Below are 23428 nucleotides of genomic sequence, written 5' to 3'. Positions count from 1 at the left end.
GGGGGGGAGTTTGCGTAGCAGCTACAGGAATATAGAATGGTAATGTACACCTCTTCATGGTGACCCCCCCCCCCCCCCCCCCCCAAAATGAAATAATCCGCTTGGACATTTGTATTGGAGTTACCGCTGTATCATGTATAAAGGGTTTTTTTTTTTTTTTTTTTTTTTTTTTTTTTTTTTTTTATGCATTTTTATTGAAATAAACAAAGAATGTACAGAAAGTAGAAAAAAAAAACAAAAAAAAAAACAGAATAGTGAACATATTATAATGGAAGCCAGGGGGTGGGCTTAATAAAATTACAAAAAAAATATTAAATAGGTTACATACATGAAGTGTCTTCAAAGCTTTTTTATTATTGGACATCTTAATAACCTTAATGTACTGTTCCATTTATTTTACAAAAAGAAAAAAGAAAGGTTTCTGATTAGAGAATTTACACTTGTGAATATGAAATTTGGCCATTAGAATAATCAAATTTATAATGTAATACTCATTATTTTCACTGGTCTTATAGTTAGTGAAACCAAACAGTACATTACCAATATGAAATTTAAGGTTTTTTTCTTTTTTAATATTATTGCTGGTGAAAGTAATTACATCTTTCCAAAAAAATCTGGAGTATCTGCAATTCCAAAATAAATGCAACATTGTTTCAGTGGAGTCCTTACAGAATGAGCAGCTCAGGTCGATACCATGTTTCAGTTTCTTTAAATAGTTTTTAACAGGATAACATTTATGTATTATTTTATAAGAAACTTCTTTAACTTTGTTAGTTAATAAGTACTTGTTGGATAAAATCCAAACTTTTTTTCCAGTCAATACCTTCAATAAACCCGTCCCAATATGAAATAACGTAAGATCATGTATAAAGGGTATCGCAGCCTCGCAAACAATAACAAACTTATGATAAAAGGTGAGGATCCATTGCGCGGCCGTGAGACTCTCAACATTGTGAAAAACCGTGAGTTTCACGGGGAAACCTTGAGACTTGACCTCCATGTGTTAAAACGTTTTGCCAATGGGCCTTGCTGCAGAAACACCCTAAACCCTGCTGGAAACACTGATTGGCTAGCTGGCCACCCCAGAACCTAGTGAACCTTTTCGCTGAGAAGAGCAGGCTATGAAACTGGATCCCTGAGTTTGCCATGTTGGCTCCACGGCGCCATGTTTTCCTATGCAATACTGACGCTAGCGTGGATCCGAAATGGCGCCAGTTTCCACCCTCCCTGCTGGGTAACGCGCATGCTCTGGTGGAGTCTGTTTCCTCACAGGGTGTTTACTGTGTGCGAGTGAGAGTCGTTGTAGTTTAATTAAACGGCATAACTGTTTTGATGTTTGCTTTTTTTTAACTGAATTTAAACCATATTGTTTTAGTTAAATACTAAAGAGACGAGAGTAAGGAAAGAGACGACGCCGTACGCTGACTGCAGAGAGCGAGAGATAACGAGACTCAGGTAACCAAACTCATCGCTGGTTTACCAAATAAAAAAATAATAATAATAACTGGGACTTGTTGTTTTTCCTTTTTTTAAATTGACGGCGTAGCAGCTCGGAAGCCGTTAAAATAAGTGTTTATAGTGATAACACAATCATTGGCTTTATCTATCGCGTGTGTTTATATAAGTATGGATTACAGTTTGTGCCACTGTGAAAACGTGTCAATAAAAGAGAAATCACAGTCACCTCTAAACTTTAAATACACAATTAAACAGAGTGGCCACGTCTAAGAACTTATAGCTAGTGTAGGTATTGTATCGATGCAATATTTTAATATTTGTGGTAAATAAACATCTATCTAGGCGCTACTGAAAAAGTAAAACATATGTACTGTCTGTATTTTTAATTAATGAATTTTATTTTATTTATTTATTTATTTATTGTAAAGTTATCTTATTAAATAACCATAACGTATTTCTTGTCCGATGTAAACTAATAATAATAATATTAATAATAATAATAATACGAGGAATAAACTACATCAAAGTGGGCAAAACAAGCCTGTCATCCCTGTGGTTCCCATAGAAATCTGAGTTTATCACCAGAAGATGAGACACGGTGACAGGCTTTCCATTGCACACTTTGGTGTTCTTTATTTGTTATAATTAGTTGTAACTGTTTACAATCGAACACTTCTCTGGCTTCAAAAGTAATATTTATAAATCTGGTCGTCATTTTTATTAAACGTCGGACATTTTTTTTGTTTTAATTATTATTATTATTATTATTATTATTATTATTATTATTATTATTATTACTATTATTATTATTATTTATTTCTTAGCAGACGCCCTTATCCAGGGCGACTTACAGTCGTAAACAAAAATACATTTCAAGAATCACAGTACAAGTAATAATACAATTAAGAGCAAGATAAAACACAATGACTTCGGTTCTAGCAAGTACAAGAATATGACAAAACGAAGCAGATAACAGTGTCAGTGATAGTTACATCAGGATATAATTAAATACAAAACACTACAGATTAAATCAAAAATCACTCCCCCCAAACCACAACCAAACCCACCAAAAAAACAACAACTGTGAAACTGTATAGATCTGTTAAGAGATGCCCACGAGACCTGTAGATAATAAATCTAATCTTACAGCTGTACAGAATAAGACTCTAAACTCCGGGAGCTCTATAGAATCTATAGGGCTGGGAATTCGCCTCCCCGGAAGGAAGTGCCTGAGATGGAAGCAGCTCCCTTCAGCACAGAGCGTCCTCTTCGATGGGTTGTTTCTGCAGACAGGACTGTGGAGATCAAGGAGGAAGTGACTGAGCTGGGGTGTGAGCCGGCCAGTGAGCAGATCCTGCAGGAGGAAACGCCACCTTCTAGCATCACCGAGAGAAGTGAGTGAAACTGGAATGCAGATCTACAGAGGGGTGAGAAAGCCTGTGCAATACACTGCATCAGAGCGCAGTTCATTTCTGTTTGCTTTCTTCATTATAGAATTCATCATTCATGTCTGTTTAACACATTCCTCTGTTGTTAGTTCTTCTATGCATTCTGAGAACGCGGTTGACAGTCCAGTTTAGTTACACCCCCCCAAGTAATTCTAGCTGCCTGCTTTGAACCTGCTGAGCATTTTACATCAGAACGCTGTTGGCAGTCCAGTTAGTTTACATTCACCAACAATCATTTGAATGCAGGAATAATAAAATAATGCATTAATAGACGTTTAAAAAATGGTATTTCATGTTTTCCTGTTGCCCCAGCAGTTGTAAAGGCCTCTACCCACCAGACTTGATGCAACAAGCAAATCTGTGCAGAGATGCTACACAATGAATAGAACCTGTGGTTTTGATAAGTGTGTTTCACACTGCAGGCGGCACTGGAGCCATGCGAAATAAACAGGACTGAAAGATGATTTCAGGGAGCCAGTTTCAAATGAACTGGATACGCCTGGTGCACCTGATTTGACTAATCATTGCATTTAATAAGCGTAATCAAGACCCATCAGATCCATTTGAATGGTCTGTTTGATCCCCCATGAGCCACACATGTGGTCCGTTAGGTGATTATCAACGCATTGAACGGTGTTCACAGGCAGACTGCCTGTGCATTTCGCAGGATCGCCTTTAACCAGACCAATTTCAACCACCCTCGTTAAGGCCCATACTATTATTAAAAAAGGGGTGTTTTATGTAGCTTAAGTGAAAGTCGGATGTTTTGAAAATGTATATACCGATTGATGTACTTCTACTGTTTTACTTCATTTTGATCTAGAATTACCAATTTACCAACTCGTAATGCTTTTAGCAAAATAGTAAATTAACTTTATTTTTGCAAACAGTTCACCCCCGTTTATAGAAAGTTGAGCACGGCACTCTTGTCTTTGTTCAACGTGATGAACGGTAGTTTTGCTTCGGCAGCAACGTTGACAAACTGAACAGTATTCATTTGTCTTGGCTAATAATTTGAGGATCTGTGTGAGGCATGAGTATTGCGTTTCTCATTGTTCATTAGATTTCCCCTGTAGAAAGCGCTCTTTATTATAATGTTGACTATTATTATTATTATTATTACATTTCTTAGCAGACGCCCTTATCCAGGGCGACTTACAATTATTACAAGATATCACATAATTTTTACATACAATTATCCATTTATACAGTTGGGTTTTTACTGGAGCAATCTAGGTAAAGTACCTTGCTCAAGGGTACAACAGCAGTGCCCCCCCCTGGGATTGAACCCACAACCCTCTGGTCAGGAGTCCAGAGCCCTAACCACTACTCCACACTGCTGCCCTTAACATTCGCAGTGCTTTACGTACAACCTCTGTAACAGAGCCTCCATTGTTACTCAGTCATTTCAAACCCAGGTGTCATGGCTAAAAAATAGCTAAAAATAAGCACAGAGAAATAAAATGAATAAACATACATGGGACGGTAGCCACAGACGGGTACATATTTTAGTTTGCTATATATCTTACCAATAAATAATAATAATAATAATGAATATCTTCCTATTAGTAATAAACCACAAAATTATATCAGGAACTCTTATTTGCTGTAACTCAATTAACACACAGGAAACAACTTCATTGTATCAACAAGTATCCTTTCAAACCATCTGAATGTGCCGTCTGAACTGTGGATAAAGCACTGAAGAAGTGAATGGGCATTGCCTGTCAGACAAGCTGAATGAGATCACTGATTCCATTTCCTGGAACATGGATAATCAACAATATGAGGGTCTTACAATTGTAACATCATCAGAACTATGTGTTATCACTAGAAAACCCGTATGCACCTGTGCTTAGTGTATATGGGACACTAGATTTTATAATTATTATTATTTGTTTATTTAGTAGACGCCTTTATCCAAGGCGACTTAAAGAGACTAGGGTGTGTGAACTATGCATCAGCTGCAGAGTCACTTACAATTACCTCTCACCCGAAAGACGGAGCACAAGTTAAGTGACTTGCTCAGGGTCACACAGTGAGTCAGTGGCTGAGGTGAGATTTGAACCGGGGACCTCCTGGTTACAAGCCCTTTTCTTTAACCACAGGACCACACAGCCTCCTTTACCTTGAGTCAAAGGCTGTTCACAATCAACACAGATAATGTGCTATATTTGTTATTAAATGGTTATGTATAGCTAAGGCACATACTAACCAACATAAATTCATGGATCAATAACAATAAAAGATAATGGTTAAACAAACTGGCATCAATCTAACTAACCAGTCGCTTCTTTGGATGTAACAGCCAACCTGAAAGATTGCATTTGATGTTGAGGGAAGAAATGATCCAGCAGCCAGATAGTAAAAGCAGGAAAAATCCAGCTGTAAGGGGTGGGATTTTACAGGTTTCATGGTTTCATTTCAGTGCACACATAACCAGAGAGACTCCCATTCTCACCCTGTCCCACACATGGGACACCAGGCATTCGCATGCAGAAAGTAGCTGACGTAAGTTGAGCACGCGTGGCGTGTGTTGGAGATAATGGAAATGGAGAAAAATGACTGAGGAGCAATTTGCCCGAACAAGGAAACTTGAAAGTCACGTAGAAGGATTGTTTTTTTGAAGATGCAGGGGGTATGGATCCAGCAGAAGAAGATCTTCTTGATGAAGAGCTGATGATTGAAGAGACAGAAGAATCATCCGAAGAAGAGGCGCCCCCTTCTACTTCCACTAGGGGCAGCTCATCAAGATCAAGGTAGGGTTTGTAAAAAAAAATTATTATAATATATACACACACACACTACAGTATTCTAGCAATGGTGTTAAAAAGTAAAATGTGTTTCCTTGCCTTCTGTTTTTTTTTGTTTTTTTTTTTAATTCTCTGTTTTTCATGCACTGTGTGTTTTTTTTTTTCAGTTGTTAGCTTGTATATGTGTTGTGTTCACAACCAACAAAATGTATCAAGCTATTTCCAACAGTTTTATAGTGCCAGTGGATCAGTACAGCCTTGTATTTAACATCATAGTAGGGAAAGTTTGTTGTTATTTTTTTCCTCAAATAATACTATTTATAACTTTTCTGGTCCTGCTCCAGTGCCTAGTCAGTGGAAATTGTAAAATGTCCTGCAGCTAACAAACAGAGTTAATCTTATACTATATGTTAAACTGTAGTTATGATATGCCCTGTTTTGGTAATAACAGGTATGTTGTATGATAAGTGGGTCACAAGTATTAGTACTGTGTTATTTGCAGTAAAGTATTACATTACACTCTCAATATATTTCCTTTTCCGTCCAACAGATTCCCTGCTTGTTTTTCTTATGATGACGCAGACCCTGCTGTGCCTGGGCAGGTTCCATTTAGACCTCGCCGTCCCGTCGGAATAGATCTTGGCTGCCTGGCACGTGGATCAGTGACTAAAGAAATGGATTTCTTCCAGCTTTTCTTCACCAGTGCGGTCCTCTCAAAGATCTGCGAGTACACCAATGCATATGCATGGCGCCACGTCGTTGACAAGCCATCTTACGGTGATGCACATGGATCGTGGGTCGATGTGACGGCGGAGGAGATGCTCAAATTAATTGGCCTCATTATATATATGGGCGTAACTCCGTTGCCACGTGTGTCCAGATACTGGAGCACAGCACCTCTACGGCACGGTCTCTGGGCACGTGCTTACATGTGCAGGGAGCGCTTCAAGGCATTGCTTGCAGTGTTTCAACTCGTGCATCCGGATGAAGAGGACCACAGTGACGGGTTGCAGAAGTTGCGTTACCTGCTGGATCACATGAGGACCACATGCCAGGCACTTTACCAGCCAAAGAGGAACCTGTCTATTGAAGAGCGGATGGTGAAGTCCAAGGGAAGATCTGGGATGAGGCAGTACATAAAGGACAAACCAACGCGCTGGGGCTTCAAGCTGTGGGTGATGGCCTGCTCTAACACTGGCTACACGTATGACTTCGATGTGTACGCTGGGAGTAAAGAGGGACGTACGTACGACTTGGCCAAAAAAGTTGTTCTTCAGTTGTCACAACCACTGGTGAACCAAGGTTACTATCTTTGGTTTGACAATTACTACACGTCCCCATCTCTGCTATCTGAACTGAGAGAACGTGGATTTTTGGCTTGTGGGATCTATAATCCCAACAGGAGACGGTTTCCAAGATGCTTGAAGGACTACAAGACATGGGAAAAGAAGGCGAAATGTGGAGATATGAGGTGGCACCGTATGGAAGAAGGAAACATCCTGGCCATGCAATGGAAGGATTCCCGCACTGTGACAGTCCTTTCCACATTGCACAGGGCAACAGATGCTGTAACAGTCCAAAGACACGTCAAGGAGAATGGGAAATGGACTGTCAAAGATGTTCAACAACCACTGGCAATACACGATTATAACCAGAACATGGGAGGTGTTGACAAGTCCGACCAGCTGATAGAGAAATACGACGTGCATATCAAGCCCTTGAAGTGGTGGCAGACCTTGTTCTTCCATTTCATCGATATTGCAGTAGTGAACAGCTACATTTTATTTCAGGAGTGGCGAGCCCAAAATCCACAGAATGAAAATCTTACAAGAATTTCCAGATATGCACAGCTGGAATTCAGAGAGGAACTGGCATGTCAGCTGGGAGGCATTGAAAAAGACGCTGACGTGCCCCTGTATGCCCCTTGCATGAACCTGGACAGTCCAAAAACACCATCTTCATCCTTCCACGCTGACCATATTCCTGAACTTGCTGAACTGAGAAGGAACTGTTATCTGTGCTACAAAAGGACAAAAAGGGAAATGAAGTCCACTTTTTACTGCAGTGGTCCAGGGTGTGATGGCAAACCGTTCTGCTTGAACAAATCACGCAACTGTTTCAAAGTGTGGCACACGACAGATGGGGACAAATATCGGGATGACCCACAGTAGTGCTGTAGTGTCTGGCAACACCTGCATGCCCTTCACGGTTTACACGTTGATACTTGTTCTTAACAGTTTTGCTTTCAATATATAACCAGTTTTATTTTTTTTATTTTTCTGGAAAAACAATGCCAATTCACATTTGTATTCCTTTTATTTTAAAGTTAAATCAATTAATAATGTTCTATTGTTTCCTAGTTATCATGTATTTTTCAAATATTTGTATTTTTTGGGGGAAAAAAACACACATGTATAACAATTACACACACAGAGCTTTGAATGTTACTCATGTTACTCAGGTAGCAAAACCTTGTGTAGCTCCACAACCTTGCAAGACCTTGTGTAGCTCCACAACCTTGCAAGACCTTGTGTAGCTCCACAGCCTTGCAAGACCATGTGTAGCTCCACAACCTTGCAAGACCTTGTCTAGCTCCACAACCTTGCAAGACCTTGTCTAGCTCCACAACCTTGCAAGACCTTGTCTAGCTCCACAACCTTGCAAGATCTTGTCTAGCTCCACAACCTTGCAAGATCTTGTCTAGCTCCACAACCTTGCAAGATCTTGTCTAGCTCCACAACCTTGCAAGACCTTGTCTAGCTCCACAACCTTGCAAGATCTTGTCTAGCTCCACAACCTTGCAAGACCTTGTCTAGCTATACAACCTTGCAAGACCTTGTCTAGCTCCACAACCTTGCAAGACCTTGTGTAGCTCCACAACCTTGCAAGACCTTGTCTAGCTCCACAACCTTGCAAGACCTTGTCTAGTTCCACAACCTTGCAAGACCTTGTGTAGCTCCACAACCTTGCAAGACCTTGTGTAACTCCACAACCTTGCAAGACCTTGTGTAACTCCACAACCTTGCAAGACCTTGTGTAACTCCACAACCTTGCAAGACCTTGTGTAGCTCCACAACCTTGCAAGACCTTGTGTAACTCCACAACCTGCAAGACCTTGTGTAGCTCCACAACATTGCAAGATCTTGTGTAGCTCCACAACCTTGCAAAACCTTGTGTAGCTCCACAACCTTGCAAGACCTTGTGTAGCTCCACAATCTTTCAAGATATTTCAATTCTGATTTCAGATTTCATACATTATTTATTTATTTATTTTTAAATTATATGTAGCTCGGAAATGGGGGTAAAATGGCAATTTATGTAAAAAATAATAATAATGCATTTTCCACTTTATTTTCTGAGTTTAACAACCATTCCGTCGATGCGGGCTCTACCGCGTGGTAATTGAAGTGGTGGAGTTATGCGTATCGCGAGGGCTCTATCGCCATTAGAAAACTTTATTTATTTTATTTTCTCTTTAAAAATAACATTAAAACCTATATTTACCTTGAACTTCTGATATTTCACCGGGTAACCTTCCGCTGAGGAAAATAGTCCCTAGCATAATTAGAATATAAAAACAACATACTCGAAACTTGTTGGAGGCGGGGCTGCATTCAAGCTGGCAGGGAGTATGTTTTAAGTAGCTTTTTATGTTATCAGATTAGTTGTAGATTAAAACGTAAAGAGAAAAGCCCGGTATTTATGCATGGATTGATTTATTTTTTTTTTTAGTAGTCGCCAATTGATTTTTTTCCCCCATTTTTCTCCCAATTTGATATATCCAATTATTTAAGCTCATACCCCACTACCACCCCTGCTCTGACTCTGGAGCGGTGAAGATGAACAACCGCTTTTTTCCAGTGTGCAGACCCGCCATGCAGCCAATCCAGAGCTACAACATCGGAGGACAACGCAGCTCTGGGCAGCTTACAGGCAAGCCCGCAGGCGCTCGGACAGTCTACAGGGGTCGCTCTGGTGTGCGGTGAGCCGAGGACGCCCTGGCTGACCTAAGCCCCCCCCCCAAATGAACCTCCAACCTGCACCTCATCCAGCCAAAAACATTTCCTCACCAGGCACCTGTCTGCATGTAATTTGTTCTGTAGGGACATTTTAAAAGACAAAGGTATGTAAATGCAGATCATACTAACAACAACTTTTCAATCATTGATTTCAATCATTTAATCATAGAGTGAAAGGTAAGAAAAAAGAGCATGTTCATAGCTCTGGCATGTCAACAGTGAGTGAATCCGATTCACAGCTGCTCATGTTCTAGCGTGTTTACCAGAAAGAAATTGAGCAGTCTACCTTATTTCTGGTGGAGGATTCTGTGGAAGAGGCATATGATAGGAAGAAACTGGCATCTGTAATTAACTGCAGAGGTGGAGCAGTGGGGTTGGGGAGTCTGGGTTTATCCAGTGGAGGTTGGTTATCGGGAGATTTGTTGCACACTGCACTGGCTCTGAAATGTTTGTCTAAAAAGGTATTAATATTCTTGCATTGTTTGTTTCTGTACCTCTTGTGATGGTGTACTTTACCTGTATAAGAATATAAGGAAATTGGGGCCTGGTCTGTTTTGGGTGGGGGAGGAAAGAAGTCATTTCCTTCTTGAGGGGGCTGGAGAGAAACGCGTGTTCCTCTTGCACGTGGAAGCCTGCAACTCTGAGGACAAACACAAGCTTCTAATGTAGACTTTCAGAATCCAATAGGGTTTTTTTTGGTCATTCTTCATTCAGTGATAGGTTGCAGTATCTTTCATTGCCTGAAAAGCTTTAAAGTGCTGAATTCCTCCTTTATTGTTGGATCTTATTGCTGATGAAATCCAATAATTAAGATGTAAAAAAGTCACTGGACTGCAGGATTTCCAGGATATAATGAGACAGACAACAGTTGCGGTTCAAAGCAGTAGGAAACCGCTGTATTTATTATTTAATTTAGCTTTTAGTGAACAATGGCTCTCATTCCTCTCCTCTCACTCACAAACTCTCTTCACTCTCAGTACTCCTGGTGACAGATCCCGCTTCTCTCTTTCAAATTGTCATCTCCACACACACCCAAGTCCCTCCCCCTTCCTCACGGATTGGTCCAACACTCCCTATCTCTGACTGGTCATGTCAGACCTGCTCCCACCCCCCTCAGTGACGCACTCACACACAAGCAGTCTTTCAGCTCGAAATCATACAAGCAGCAGAACACAGAGAGAACGCTAACAGATCTGAAGAAGAGTAACACAGTTTACAAACACACATTAATTTACAGAGCATTCCCATCCCCTTCCCCAGTCCATAATCAGGTCCATTTCCACATTGTCTCCAGCAGTTGATGACTGACAGAGTTCCAAGCAAGCTTAAGGGCATCTAACAGAGACATTTTATTTACACTGGATTTTCGTGCTGATGTTCATCAATGTTGTCTTTCCAGCCATGCTTGCTTGCTGTTGCAGTCAGTGCTTTTTTTTCAAACTGTAAATAAACCTGACACTGCTACAGGGGTTAAATAGCCAAGGTACAGTACAGGGGTGCAAACAGCTGATTGATCGATCTGTCAAGCTTTTACTCCAGTAAAGTGCTGCCTTTTGTATTGAAATCTATGTGAATGGCAAGGTAACGGGGTGAAAACAGCTGATTGGTGGATTAGTAAGAGCGATTCCTACAGTATAAAGCAGTGCGTTTGTTATTGAAATCCAAAACAAAATCCAAAACAGCTGAGTTTTCCCAAAGTATACGGCTTGCGTAACACGGTATAAACAAAGTCTTTGTCATTGAAATCAGTGGGAATGGCAAACGCTATTTGTGAGATATAAAGATAATATTAACAATGGAGATTCCCAACTCCACACCAGTGCAATTCTCAGAGCTTGACTTGAGCGTTGTAGCTCTGGGATCTAAAGCAAGTTCCTTCTCTACTGAGCTGCAGCAAGCTACTGGTCAGGTTATGTTTTAACAAGGACCTCAGAGTGCTTCACACAAAATGAAACCATTAATCCAGTCAATTAGAGTCAAGTACAACACTTTATAAAACCCAAATTGGAAGGACCGAGACAAAGGGACAATTTATAAAAATGTTGTATTTTGTAAAAAAAAGTTTTTAATCTAGATTTAAGAACAGTAAGATCCCAAACGTCCCTGACAGAAGAATGCCGAACATGCCATGGGTTAGGAACTTTAAGCAGTTCCTCTGCTGTTGTTTCTTTTTACAGAATGATTAACCAGCAGCCCTGCATCCTGTGATCTGAGAGGGTGGTTACGACCATGCTGGAATTGCTTTGTGTAGCTGGGTGCTAGGCTTGAATCCTTGGAGCTCACATGCTAGATGGATAGCACTGGTTCTGATTATGGTCAGTCTTATTTAGAAATAGGGTTTTTTTGTTAAGCAGGGCTTGGATTGATTTGTTCAAATGTTTTGATGGCAGTCTGCCAGTGTTTTTTGGGGGGTTTCGCCACAATCAATGTCAAGGACTATAAAGATGCTTATATACAAAAAATGTAATAATCACAATATATTTCTATAAGGGTCCCAAGGCATGTCACACACAAAACTGCCCACAATTGGTCCACAGAGTTAAGTAACAGTAAGAAAATATGTAAAAAAATAAAAAATAAAAAAATGGAATCTCAACTTAGACAGTAAAAGTCCCAGCTTCCCTGTCAACCAATGAAAGCATTACAGCATTTAGGAGCTCTACAAGAAAATGCCCTTCCTCCCTCCTGTGTTATTTTTATTTGCCCTGGAATAACCAGCAGCCCCACATTCTGTGATCTAGGAGTGCTGTCTGAAGTAAATGGGGTCAGTAACTCCTGGAAGTAACTGGGTGCTAATCTAAGGGTCTTGCGCATTAAAAGCAAAATCTGTAAATGAATTCTGTACTGCACAGGGAGGCAGTGTAAAGAGGCCACAACAGGAGTAATATCTTCACTTTTTCTGACTTTAGTAACAATTCTAGCAGCAGTGTTGTTAACGAGCTGTAAGCGAGACTCCACATGTTTTGTGATACCAGAGAAAAGTGCTTTGCAATAATTCATTGAGGAAACAAAGGCATGCTTTAGTCTATCAACATCAGATATGGAAATTAAAATTATTTCATGCAACTTGATTTCTTAATTTCAGCATCTTTCCTACTTGGTGTGATAAATGTAGGTGTTTTCATTGTTGTTTCAGTGTGTCTGATGTATATATCATACACCTTACATGCACAGTAATTTCCAATTCACAAACCTCTCTAAAATTTATACTTTGCTCCTCGGTATCATTAACATTGATCGACTACTGGCAAGTTAGAAGGAAGCCAAGACCTGTTTATTCCCTAGGTTTTCGTATGCGTTTTAAAAGGTTTGTGTAATATGGGTCTTCTTTATTCAAATAACGCTCTTCATTAATATAAGTCTCTAGTTCTTGAAAATTATCATTGGTCATGATTCCGTTGAGGTTTTCTTGACAGATTTGGAGAAGCTTCATGTTTGTAGTTTTAAGTTGTGTGTTGTGTTGTTGCTTCCTAAAACTTTGAGTGGTGCCTGTAGCTGCATCTATCTGTTTAATAACATTAGGCTTTAACGGAGTTAATGATGAATTGATCATTTTTTGGGTAACCTCGGATTGGCTACCAATGAAGACATGTTTAAAGACATTTACAACATCATTTTCTTTAATGTAGCCTGTTAGTCTACCACGAAATTTTTTTGCAACATGCGAACTTCCAGTTGTTAGGAATCCCATGTGCAAATCATATGGCACTATCACGGTCAGCAGACCAGAGCCTTTGTTTTTTTTTACCTGCATGATTTGATTTGTAAGTGTCATTTCAATTGTGTCTGTGTTTCCAAGGGCCATTTTCAACATAGCTTTAGCCAGCTGACTAATTGTATTTCCATCAACATTACAAGCATCCAGTACACAGGATAAAGGAGGCTGGTGATCCGCATTTAAAAGAGCTCCAAAACCTGCTAGAGTTTTTTTATTTTCCTTGTACTGGTTGACTTCTCCTATTTTACTAGATATGATTGCTTGCAGTTCTTTAGGTCTGTATTGTTTTGCCAATTTTTCTATCTGCTCTGATAAACTTACAGCTCCCACAGACATGAACCAATCCCCTCCCCTGATTTTCTCTGTCAGCATTTTTCTCTCTAGGAAACCATTCCACCGAAACGGTCCATCTCGGAGCATTGTAGCTTCTAATTCTCTTAGATACATTGCACTGTGAGAGAGCTGAGAGTCATCTGCATCAGGCTCCAACGCTTGTGCGAAAGCATGAAACATGCAGCTTTTCCCATCACTCCTGACTTCACAGATTTCATTATTTATTAAAGCATCGTAATGCCCTCCCGGGTAGTCTTTGCTAGCTGGGTGGTAGACGAGGCTTATTGTGTTGGTTGGGCTGGTAGAACTCGGTTCAAAAACATGCTTTTTCTGGAGCTCCCCATTCTTGTTCACTTCCAAAACAATTACCTGTGTGCCTGTCGCTTCTGATAAGATCTTTAAATCCAACACAGAGCCTTCTGTATCTGGCTGTTTAATCTTTTCAATGTATTTATCTAGATATGCTTTATCGGCTGGGTGCATTTCTTCCGATGCAGTTTCAGGTGACATGTATGTTATGTAGAGTGATGCTGACCCAGCTTTTAACTTCTCTATAGTGCTGTCGGTTTTCAGATGTTTTCTTATGAACTTGCTTGCATATTGATTAATTGCATTTTGACCTAATTTTACAAGTTGCCCTGAAAATATTTGATGGAAAGATTGTATGAAGAGAGCTGCAAGCTCTTTAGACATAGAATCAGCGAGAGTTTCCCTAAATTGTTTTAGACTTTCTTTATTTTCCTCAGTAAGATCATGTAATTGTTTTAGGCTTTCTTTATTTTCCTCAGTAAGATCATGTAATTGTTTTAGGTTTTCTTTATTTTCCTCAGTAAGATCATGTAATTGTTTTAGGCTTTGTTTATTTTCCTCAGTAAGATCATGTGCATTCAATGTTTGCTTTTCCTTTTCTTTCAAGAAGTCATTTATGTCGCCATTTAATTTGGTGACAAAGTCGCTGACAAGGCTGGATACAGTTTCTATTGCTTCCATACAAAGTGTACTTAAATAAGTAGCTTCTATAATGCATAGAATATTCTGCTTTTTGCCTTGGACCTCAGTTTTAGCTTTTCCTATAACATTAAGTAAAGCAGAAAACCATTGATTTTGACACCCAAGACTGCTGTAGTTATGTCCCAGAATTGCATTAACAAAAGTACTGAATACATGCTTTAAAGAATTACAGTTCTTGGGGTCTAACACCAGCTTCAGTTGTTGTGGGTATTTCGACTGGGACAGAACGAAGCGGTCAATTGTGCATCTCAGCGGATTCTCTTCTATTTTTTGTCTCATAGTTTTTTGCATGCTTTCTTGAATCTTTGTCTCTATTGTTTTTAGAATGGCATTCAGAACAGCCTCTTCTGCTTTTCCTATTCCATACATAACTGTTTGCTGCACCATCTCTTTGCCTGCATATTTAAAAGCATTTTTCATGTTTTCTTTCATCACTGTAGTATATCCACCCCTCACTTCTCTACTTAGCATTTTTGGTAACCCTTTCAAATCTTTTACAAATCCCTTTATTGCCGTTTTACAACCTTTGAAACCTTCCTTCATAAGCTTCCCAATTCCACTGCCAATCAATGACACTCCAATGGAGATGGCTTTGGAAATTGACCAAGATGTCCAACTGAATTCTCCAGTGACCATAGATGTTATCCCATCTATGCAGTCAGATATCCCTTCACTAACTAGTGTCATGCCAAAATTAAAAAGCGTGCCGCCCGTTAGGCCGATTAGAAGTGCCCCTCCTACAATTTCTACTATTCCCAGTAAGAACACCAGGAGACCTTCCCAGCAGAAGCGGGGTTTCTCCTCTACAGAAAACACATTGAGCAGACCTATTTTAAAGAATTCATATAATTCCTCACTTACATCTGTATCTCTCTCTGTACCAAGAGAGAATACACTAGACTCCACTGCCACAGCATCACGGTTTCCAGCCTTGATCTTCTGCAGCTTTTCAATTGACTTCAATATGTTTGTCTCAAAGAAATCGAGCACCTGGAGTTTGATGTGCATGTTATTCTGAAATTGTGTTTTGTTTTCCGTGTTGGAAGGTGATGACGAGAGCTGCAGTAGACACACTGTTAACAGACACTGTTCCTTAAACATTTTCAGGGACTCTCTGGATTTCTCAAGATCTTTTATGGATTGCTCCAGGTAGTTTTCTTTTCTTAGTTTCAGTGTGCAGTAAGCATGATTATAGAAAGCAATAGCTGCCCAAGTAGAGTCTAAATCCATGGCTTTTTGAAGGAGTTTGGCACATTCTTCAATTTTGCCAGCACTTAGCAAGTTGTTACCAAATTTAATATAGTGGTAAATACTTGATAAAGGGGACTCGCTGCTTTGTGATTTAATTTCAGCCTGTTTCATGTCAATTTCAAGGCTTGTCAGGAGTTCCTGTTCTTTAAGTTCCACAATCTCTTTAGATTTAATCTGCAGCCATGTCCCCCAGTATTCATTCATGGTGGCTACTGCCACTTTTTTATCTTCTTCATTTGTATTGTTGTACATTCCGTGAAGAATACAGCAGTACTTCTTAAACAGTTTCTCTCTCAGAGTGACTTCAGGCAGTTCATCTTCCATGATCCGTTCAACCTTCAGTTTGGCAATATAGTCTCGGGAATCCTTAAGCTCATCAATATTTGCAGCGGATTGGTGAACAGGAGGGATGTGGCTTGAACAGACGATCACCTGTGCAGAGCCAGGTTGCCCTCCGCGAGCTGTTCTTCCAAATGCCTGCAATTCCACTCTTGCATTTTGTGAAAGAAAAGTGAGAACAACAAACAAGCCACCGTTTCTTGTAACCGCTTTGGACACTTTGATGTCAGTGCCACGGCCGGCTAAATTTGTAGCTATAATTACATCTCCTGGTTTCATAACAAAGTCACTGATATCACCATGTTGTTCATCATTACGAGAATACTGTCTGACTTGGCCATGTACTTGATCCTTAATGAGTTCATAGAGATCTTTAGCCTTGTTGATATCTTCACAAATAACCAGCACTGCTCTGCTTTTCCTGTAGGAAGTTGGGTTTATGTTTTTTTGGACCACTGAACAGACAGTATTTTCCCATTCCTCTTTTGTGGGTTTGATCAGGCCTTGCACTTCAAACAGCTTCTTTCTGTTGAATGTTGGAACTCTACAGACAGAGAGTCTGGGATACAGCTTTCGTAGGAACTGCAGGTCCGATTCTGTTCCCAGCGTGCCTGTCGTTCCATAAATCTGTCCATTATACATGCTGAAATATGTCAGGCTGGAGATGAAGTTGGTGATGGAGGAGAGGGTGCTCACTTTAGTGTGGTGCTTCATTTCAAGAAACTGTTGCAGACCGTCACCCCATTTCTTGTTTGATTCTACAACGCCTGTACCCTTGAAGTCTACAAGCAAGATCTGTTTACCCTGAACCAAGTATTCTCTTCCTTCTTGAAGCTGGATGGCAACAAAGGCATTGTCCACCCATGTCTGGAGTTTCTTTTCTACCAGATTTTTAAGGAAGCCCGGGACACATAGTTTAGCATCTGTATTTATATCACAGGGAGTAAACTGGATGTGCTCCTTTACTTTCTCTGCTACAGCATTACTGATGTTTTCATCAGCATCGTAAAGAGCACAACATAAACCGCATTCGGTAATTAAAACAGGGAGATCTGGGATTTCTTTATCAGTTTCTTCCAAACTCTCGTTATCGGAATACCTTTTCAGAATGCCCTTGTCATCCAGTGTGTATGGCACACATTTATATGGAATGTATTCCTCTATAGCACTTACGATTTTTAGCATTGTTTCTTGATTTATGGTGCTTAAGCAGTTTTTTAGAGTGTTCTGATTCCCAGATAAGTCTTCGGTAAATCCAGGAGGAAGCAATCCCTTTTGTTTAGCTATCTCTAGAACCTGCATGGGATCTTCAATATCAGTCCGTTCATAAAGAACCGTGTAGAAGGGTAAAGGGGGACCCCTCAGGAAGGTTTGTGTTTTAGTTCCAATTGGAGCGTGCTGGCCAACAGAACTCCAGATCATAGCAAGAATCGGACCAAGGTGGTGCATGCCAGGCATGTCACTCGACAAGTAAGTGAACTGAAGACCTCGATCCACCAGTAGAGAGTCCACCTCATCCATTATAATGCACTGAAATCGAGGTTCAGGAAATATCTGCTTCATCTCAAAATTTTGACGGAGGTAGTCGGCAGCAAATGCCTCCACTGTCCCGTACACAATGTCAGAATGATAACACTGATATCGATTTTCATCTTCAGTTTTGTCGGTGTTTGTGTCCACTGTGATGCTAAAGAGACTGTAGAAATGTTTCCAGTGCTCTGCATCTCTCTGAGATAAAACTGAGGAGCTGGACACCACATCTATTTTCTGCCCCTTCAGAACACGGAAAGCTGCAAACATTGCGATAACACATGACTTCCCCTCTCCCGTAGCAACTTCTAGAAGTTTACCAGAATCTGTCAATGCCAAGAGAGTCCAGCTGACCATCTGGGTGACACGAGGCCACCATCCTTTAACTTCATATAAAGATCTACTTAGCAGCTCGAGCAACTCCTGAAGTTCATTGGAGATGTGTCTGTTAGTTGACAAATAGTCATTTATACAGGTCTTCAATGTAACACCTTTAGGCAGGGCTGGCTTCTCCTTAAGGTTATCTTGGACATGTGTAATGATATCACGGATTTTGTTAGCCATGATTTCATCGATCCAATTTCCTTCTCTTATTTCACTGAGGACTTCATCAAGAGTTTTTGCATCATCCCGAGTCCCTAGACTATCCAGATATTTGACAGCAATCTCTGGAGTGTCAAGTTGAACTATCTGAGTTAATGTTTTTCCCTCTGTGTCTTTCCATTTGTCAGAAACACGGTATATTTCAACCAAATGTAGGATTTTCAGAATTAAAGTTCCGCTCACCTGTTTATCATTTAAAATCCTCAAAAGTTCTATTACATTTGATGGAGACCAGAGGTGGGTGTGGACAAGTCCACATAGTTTTTCTGTGATGTCAGTGCAGTGTTTCCAGTAAATTGTGGCTCTTTTTATCAGTAACTCAAAACAAATCTGTTCCGAATTAGTTGACAAATTGCCATCAATTGAGTCTTGGAGGTTCTTTAAAAGAGGTTCTAAAAAGTTCAACAAGATTGTGTCTTTAATTAGAATGCCTCCTTTAGACCATTTTGTAGCAAGGTGTGACATAACTGCATTGCTGGGGGTTGTAAATGGATCCAATTCGTACTGAAATAAATTGAACAAGGCTTGAGTCAAATTAAGGCATTCGTTTATACTCTGTGCTGAGTCTGAAATTGTCTGAATGAGATCATGCAACTCAGATGCCACTTGCAGTATCAGGGAAGTGTCCTTATCTACTGCCCAGGATCCTACAATCAGTTCTATAATAAACACCTGAACTTGCTCCAAAATGTTCTGGCTTGGAGCTTCTTTGGTCCAATCAAGCAAAAGTTCCCTCAAGAGCTGAACAGTTTCGTCTACCTGTTCAAAGGACAGTTTCTGGAGTTCAAAGCTAGAAATGTCTGTATTCAGTTTAGTGGAAAGAATTTCAAGCAAGTCTTCTTTGGAAGTCCTCTTCTTTTCTCTCCTTTCTTGCTCAAACTTCTTCAAGCTAATCTGAAAAGATTTTGTTTCTCCTTCAATTTGGTGAAGGATGTCGTTCTCCACTTTTTGTTTGCAACAAAACTTTTCTGTTTCTTTTAACAAAGACTGTAGCTTTTCATTTATTTCCTCCTGTGTCTTCCTCTCCTCCTGTCTCTTCCTTTCTTCTTCCTGTCTCTTCCTTTCTTCTTCCTGTCTCTTCCTTTCTTCTTCCTGTCTCTTCCTCTCCTCCTGTCTCTTCCTCTCCTCCTGTCTCTTCCTTTCTTCTTCCTGTCTCTTCCTCTCCTCCTGTCTCTTCCTTTCTTCTTCCTGCCTCTTCCTCTCCTCCTGTCTCCTCTTCTCTGCTAATTCTCTTTCCCTCGTAGGTTTCCAGAAGCAGTCTGGACATTCATAGCGTCCGTCACGTCCAACTTCTCTGTAGTACTGACCTTTGTTATATTCATAGACACGGCGGCCATCACAAGTATTTTTGCTTAAATCATCCCATGTTTTACATGGTGGCAACGACGTGTTGCATTTGTAGCATTTGCATCCATGATATTCCGAAGGGTAGTTTCCCATTTTGAAGTAGTTTTTACTCTGTAGATAGAGATGGTTGCAGTAATTTCTGAAAGTCACTAAAGGTGTCTTTTTATGCGTGACCCTAAAAGAAAAAAAAGGCTTTTTTAGAACAAAACATTACTTATTTTTTCAATTTTAGTTTTTTTTGTAGGTTTTTTTTCTATAATTATTGACTTTTCATCAATACTTTTAAGCCCCTCATATAAAATCAATATCATGACATTAACAGGAAATGTTCTGTATTTAAGAGAAAAAGTTAACCCTACTTTGTACAGGAAAGACAGAAAAAGGTGTGGCTTGCAAGTCTGGATTCTATTACAAAGGTGCCAGGCACTGTAGCTGGATTGCTGCTTGGTCACACTTTGTGATTTTCTCTCTCAAAACATTTTTCTTGGGTATATTACATCAATGTATTTCAAAACACGAAAAAACAAATGCAAGGTAATAGCTGCCTTCTACAGAACTTTGTTACTCAAAAAATAAAAATAAATGCTGATCCAAACATAACTAAAATAACTTGACTGGGTAAAGTCTGATTGCGGTCAGTTGCACACACCAAGCACCTCAGAATCGGATGATAAACCCTGAGCGCTGATGGTGTTGGAAATGAATTCAAAATTCAGACAAGTATTTTAATATATACGGGGATCCCGAGTGGCGCATCCAGTAAAAGCACTCCCGTAGAGTGCAGGATGCGCTCTATAGTCTGGACGTCGCGAGTTCGAGTCCAGGCTATTCCTTTGCCGACTGTGGACGGGAGCTCCCAGGGGGCGGTGCTCAATTGGCCGAGCGTCGCCCGGGGGGAGGGAGGGTTAGGTCTGCCAGGGTGTCCTCAGGTCACCGCGCACCAGTGACCCCTGTAGTCTGGCCAGGCACCTGCGGGCTTGCCTGTAAGCTGCCCGAGAGCTGCGTTGTCCTCCGACGCTGTAGCTCTGGGTGGCTGCATGTTCTGCAGTGTGAAAAAAAGCGGTCGGCTGACGGCACACACTTCGGAGGACAGCGTGTGCTCGTCTTAGCCTCTCCCGAGTCTGTGCGGGGGTGGTAGCGGTGGGCTGAGCTAAACAAAAATAATTGGACACTACTGGGGAGAAAACAACAAAAAAACAAATTGGTGACTTCTAAATTAAAAAAAAAAGAGTATTTTAATATATACTGATACGCAATGAAAACGCAACAGTCTAAGTTTTACATCAGTAGCTCATTGAGCACATACAGAATGTTATTTACATTTTAAATAGTGAGCAGATTTGTTGATTGTTTGAGAAGTATTGTTCCTTGGGATAACAAAACACTTAGCTCAAGTCATGTGATTTCATAAAAACGCCAGGTGCTCAGTGTTTGGTATTTGAGTTGAGTTAAAATTGGCAAAGTGAGTTGATTAAGAATCTGGTTTGGCTTCTGCTGGGTTTTTTTAAGCCTCAAGTTGATGCACAGTTCAGTTCTCTTTACTGACTCAGTTTGTTTGATTCAGTTCAGTTTAGTGAATGATGTAAGGTTTTGATAACCTTGTACAGATATGTGGGAATCATGCAATGAACTTTCCTCCAGAAAGAAGTGAACCCATTAACAGCAAACTGCTAATAAGAACACATAATTGAGAAGAGGCTGGTTTGTACTGGAATGGAAGTGGTGTCTCTGTAGTCTAAACATGTTGGATTGGCGCTTCTTTATTATCAATATTAAATACATGAGCTAATTGAAATTTCCATTAGCTTCTTCACATTCTGCTTAGTAACAAGGTGGGTGGGGTATTAGGTGATTGGTCCTTGACCATTATCAAAACAATAGAAGAACTGATGTTAACTGTATACGAGGCTCAGAACTAAGGGATGTGGTAAAAGCCGGAACGAGACGGAACAGCATTTTAATTAATTCAATTGCATTAAAAAGCAGAGTAGAAAGTTACACACACGTGAGGAGAATATTTTAGCAGTCAGAACCGATTAGTAACGCGCTGTCATTAACCCGTTCCGGCCCAGAACCCTCTTTTTATCACCAAAAACCTTCAGTTTCGACACATAATACAACTAAGTGCGAACAACATAACACTGCTGAAAAACCCACCAAACCCACCTTTTAATTGCCATTCCATGCAATAAACAGCTTGATTAGTAAAACTACGCAGAAGCTGCACGGGGGACAAAAAAGATACAGCTGACACATAACACAGCTATGTGAGAAACATACAGTACTGACAAAAACTGTGCAAAGTGTTAACCGACCTTTAATCGCATAGTCCCTGCATGAAATGGGTTAATGAATTGAACTACTGCAAATTCAAGAATGGGTATGAAAATCATGTAAATGATATTGTAACAAACAGTCTACATGTACATGAAGCAAACCTAAAACACTTTTGTTGTGAGTTTTTTCATACATAGCCAGTCTGCATTCGAACATGCTGCCAAACCAGGAAACAGGAAGCTCCTGTGAGAGACATGGAGAGACGTTTTTAAAGGCTGCTCTTAAAGGGGAAATTACACAAAAATTACACAAGGCACTATTCACAGGGTGCATATAAGGGCTGAGTGTTAGAAGACAGAAAGGACAGACTCGCACTTCTTGTTAAATTTGCAGACGACACAAAAATAGTTTATGTTCTACTCGGAGGACCTAGAGGAGCTTCCACGCTCGGTCTGGGAAACAGATACCCATGAGAGCGCAGAGGTTTCCATTGGATTGGAACTGAAAACTGATGTAGGTCTCTACAGCTGCAGAAGACCAGCACCCCATGTTTTGGATAAGGTGCTGGTTTATTCCTGTGGTTGCTGCTGAGGTAGCTGCTCCTATCCTGAAGGAGTGTGGTGTATAGAATTGAGGGAGCAAGCCTGCCCTTGAGGTGAGTACAGATAGATGAGAGGAGAACCAGTGTCCTGGATACATCCGTGGACAGCGGGTCTGATGGGGGAGCATAGTTCCTTGTGGCTAGATATTTAGATAGGGATGGAAACGGGCATAATGGCAAGTCAATTTTTGAAAGTTGAATAAGTTGCCCTTGCCAAAGTTGATCAGTCTTGGATATTCTCAGATATAGAAGGAAGTGGCTGTCAGGGACCAGTGACAAGTCAGAGTGATGAATGCCTAAAGATGGAAAACTTCACTGATGGAACTGAGAACTTGGCACATCGCATGAATCTGAAACATGCTGTTAAGCACAGTGTTTCCATGGTGAGGTCATCGGCTGGGTTGAAGCAGCCGCTTCTCAATGTATTGATCAGATTGGAGAGAATGTCCAATGTTATCAGCTGTCTAGTTGGAGAGGATGCAGGCAAGCTCTTTACCATCCCTCGGAGCGTTAGGCATACTGCTGGAACTGAAAGAAAGGGAGGAGATGAAAGGGACTTGAGGCGGTACTGGTACTGGATGCTGGAGATTGATGACCGGATTGAGGATGGAGCCATTTTGAGAACGACTATAAATGCTAGCAGGATTTCTTGATTGAATGAATTAAGCAGGATCCGATTCTGAGCACAGAAGTTGTAGAAGGCTGCCCATGCTGATGCGTAGGTAGTTCTGGTGGATGGA

The 23428-nt window shown here is 40.5% G+C and overlaps 1 protein-coding gene across 3 annotated transcripts; it reads left to right on the top strand.

The window, feature by feature from the left end:
- The first annotated feature begins 1124 nt into the window (after window positions 1-1124).
- LOC117964894 (piggyBac transposable element-derived protein 4-like) lies at window positions 1125-7950 on the top strand. Of its 3 annotated transcripts, none has more exons than XM_034909668.2 (4): window positions 1125-1455; window positions 2647-2852; window positions 5536-5665; window positions 6210-7950. In XM_034909668.2, the coding sequence occupies exons 2-4, from the start codon at window positions 2693-2695 to the stop codon at window positions 7828-7830; spliced, it is 1911 nt and encodes a 636-aa protein (XP_034765559.2). In that variant the 5' UTR covers window positions 1125-1455; window positions 2647-2692; the 3' UTR covers window positions 7831-7950. The 3 variants fall into 3 exon arrangements, with proteins under 3 accessions (XP_034765559.2, XP_058865031.1, XP_034765558.2); XM_059009048.1 differs by having other exon boundaries at window positions 2608-2852; window positions 5542-5665; XM_034909667.2 differs by having other exon boundaries at window positions 2608-2852.
- The last annotated feature ends 15478 nt before the right edge of the window (window positions 7951-23428 follow it).

This window comes from Acipenser ruthenus, chromosome 38, assembly GCF_902713425.1.
Source record: "Acipenser ruthenus chromosome 38, fAciRut3.2 maternal haplotype, whole genome shotgun sequence".
NCBI classification, from domain to species: domain Eukaryota; kingdom Metazoa; phylum Chordata; class Actinopteri; order Acipenseriformes; family Acipenseridae; genus Acipenser; species Acipenser ruthenus.
This window is presented reverse-complemented; position numbering and strand designations above follow the sequence as displayed.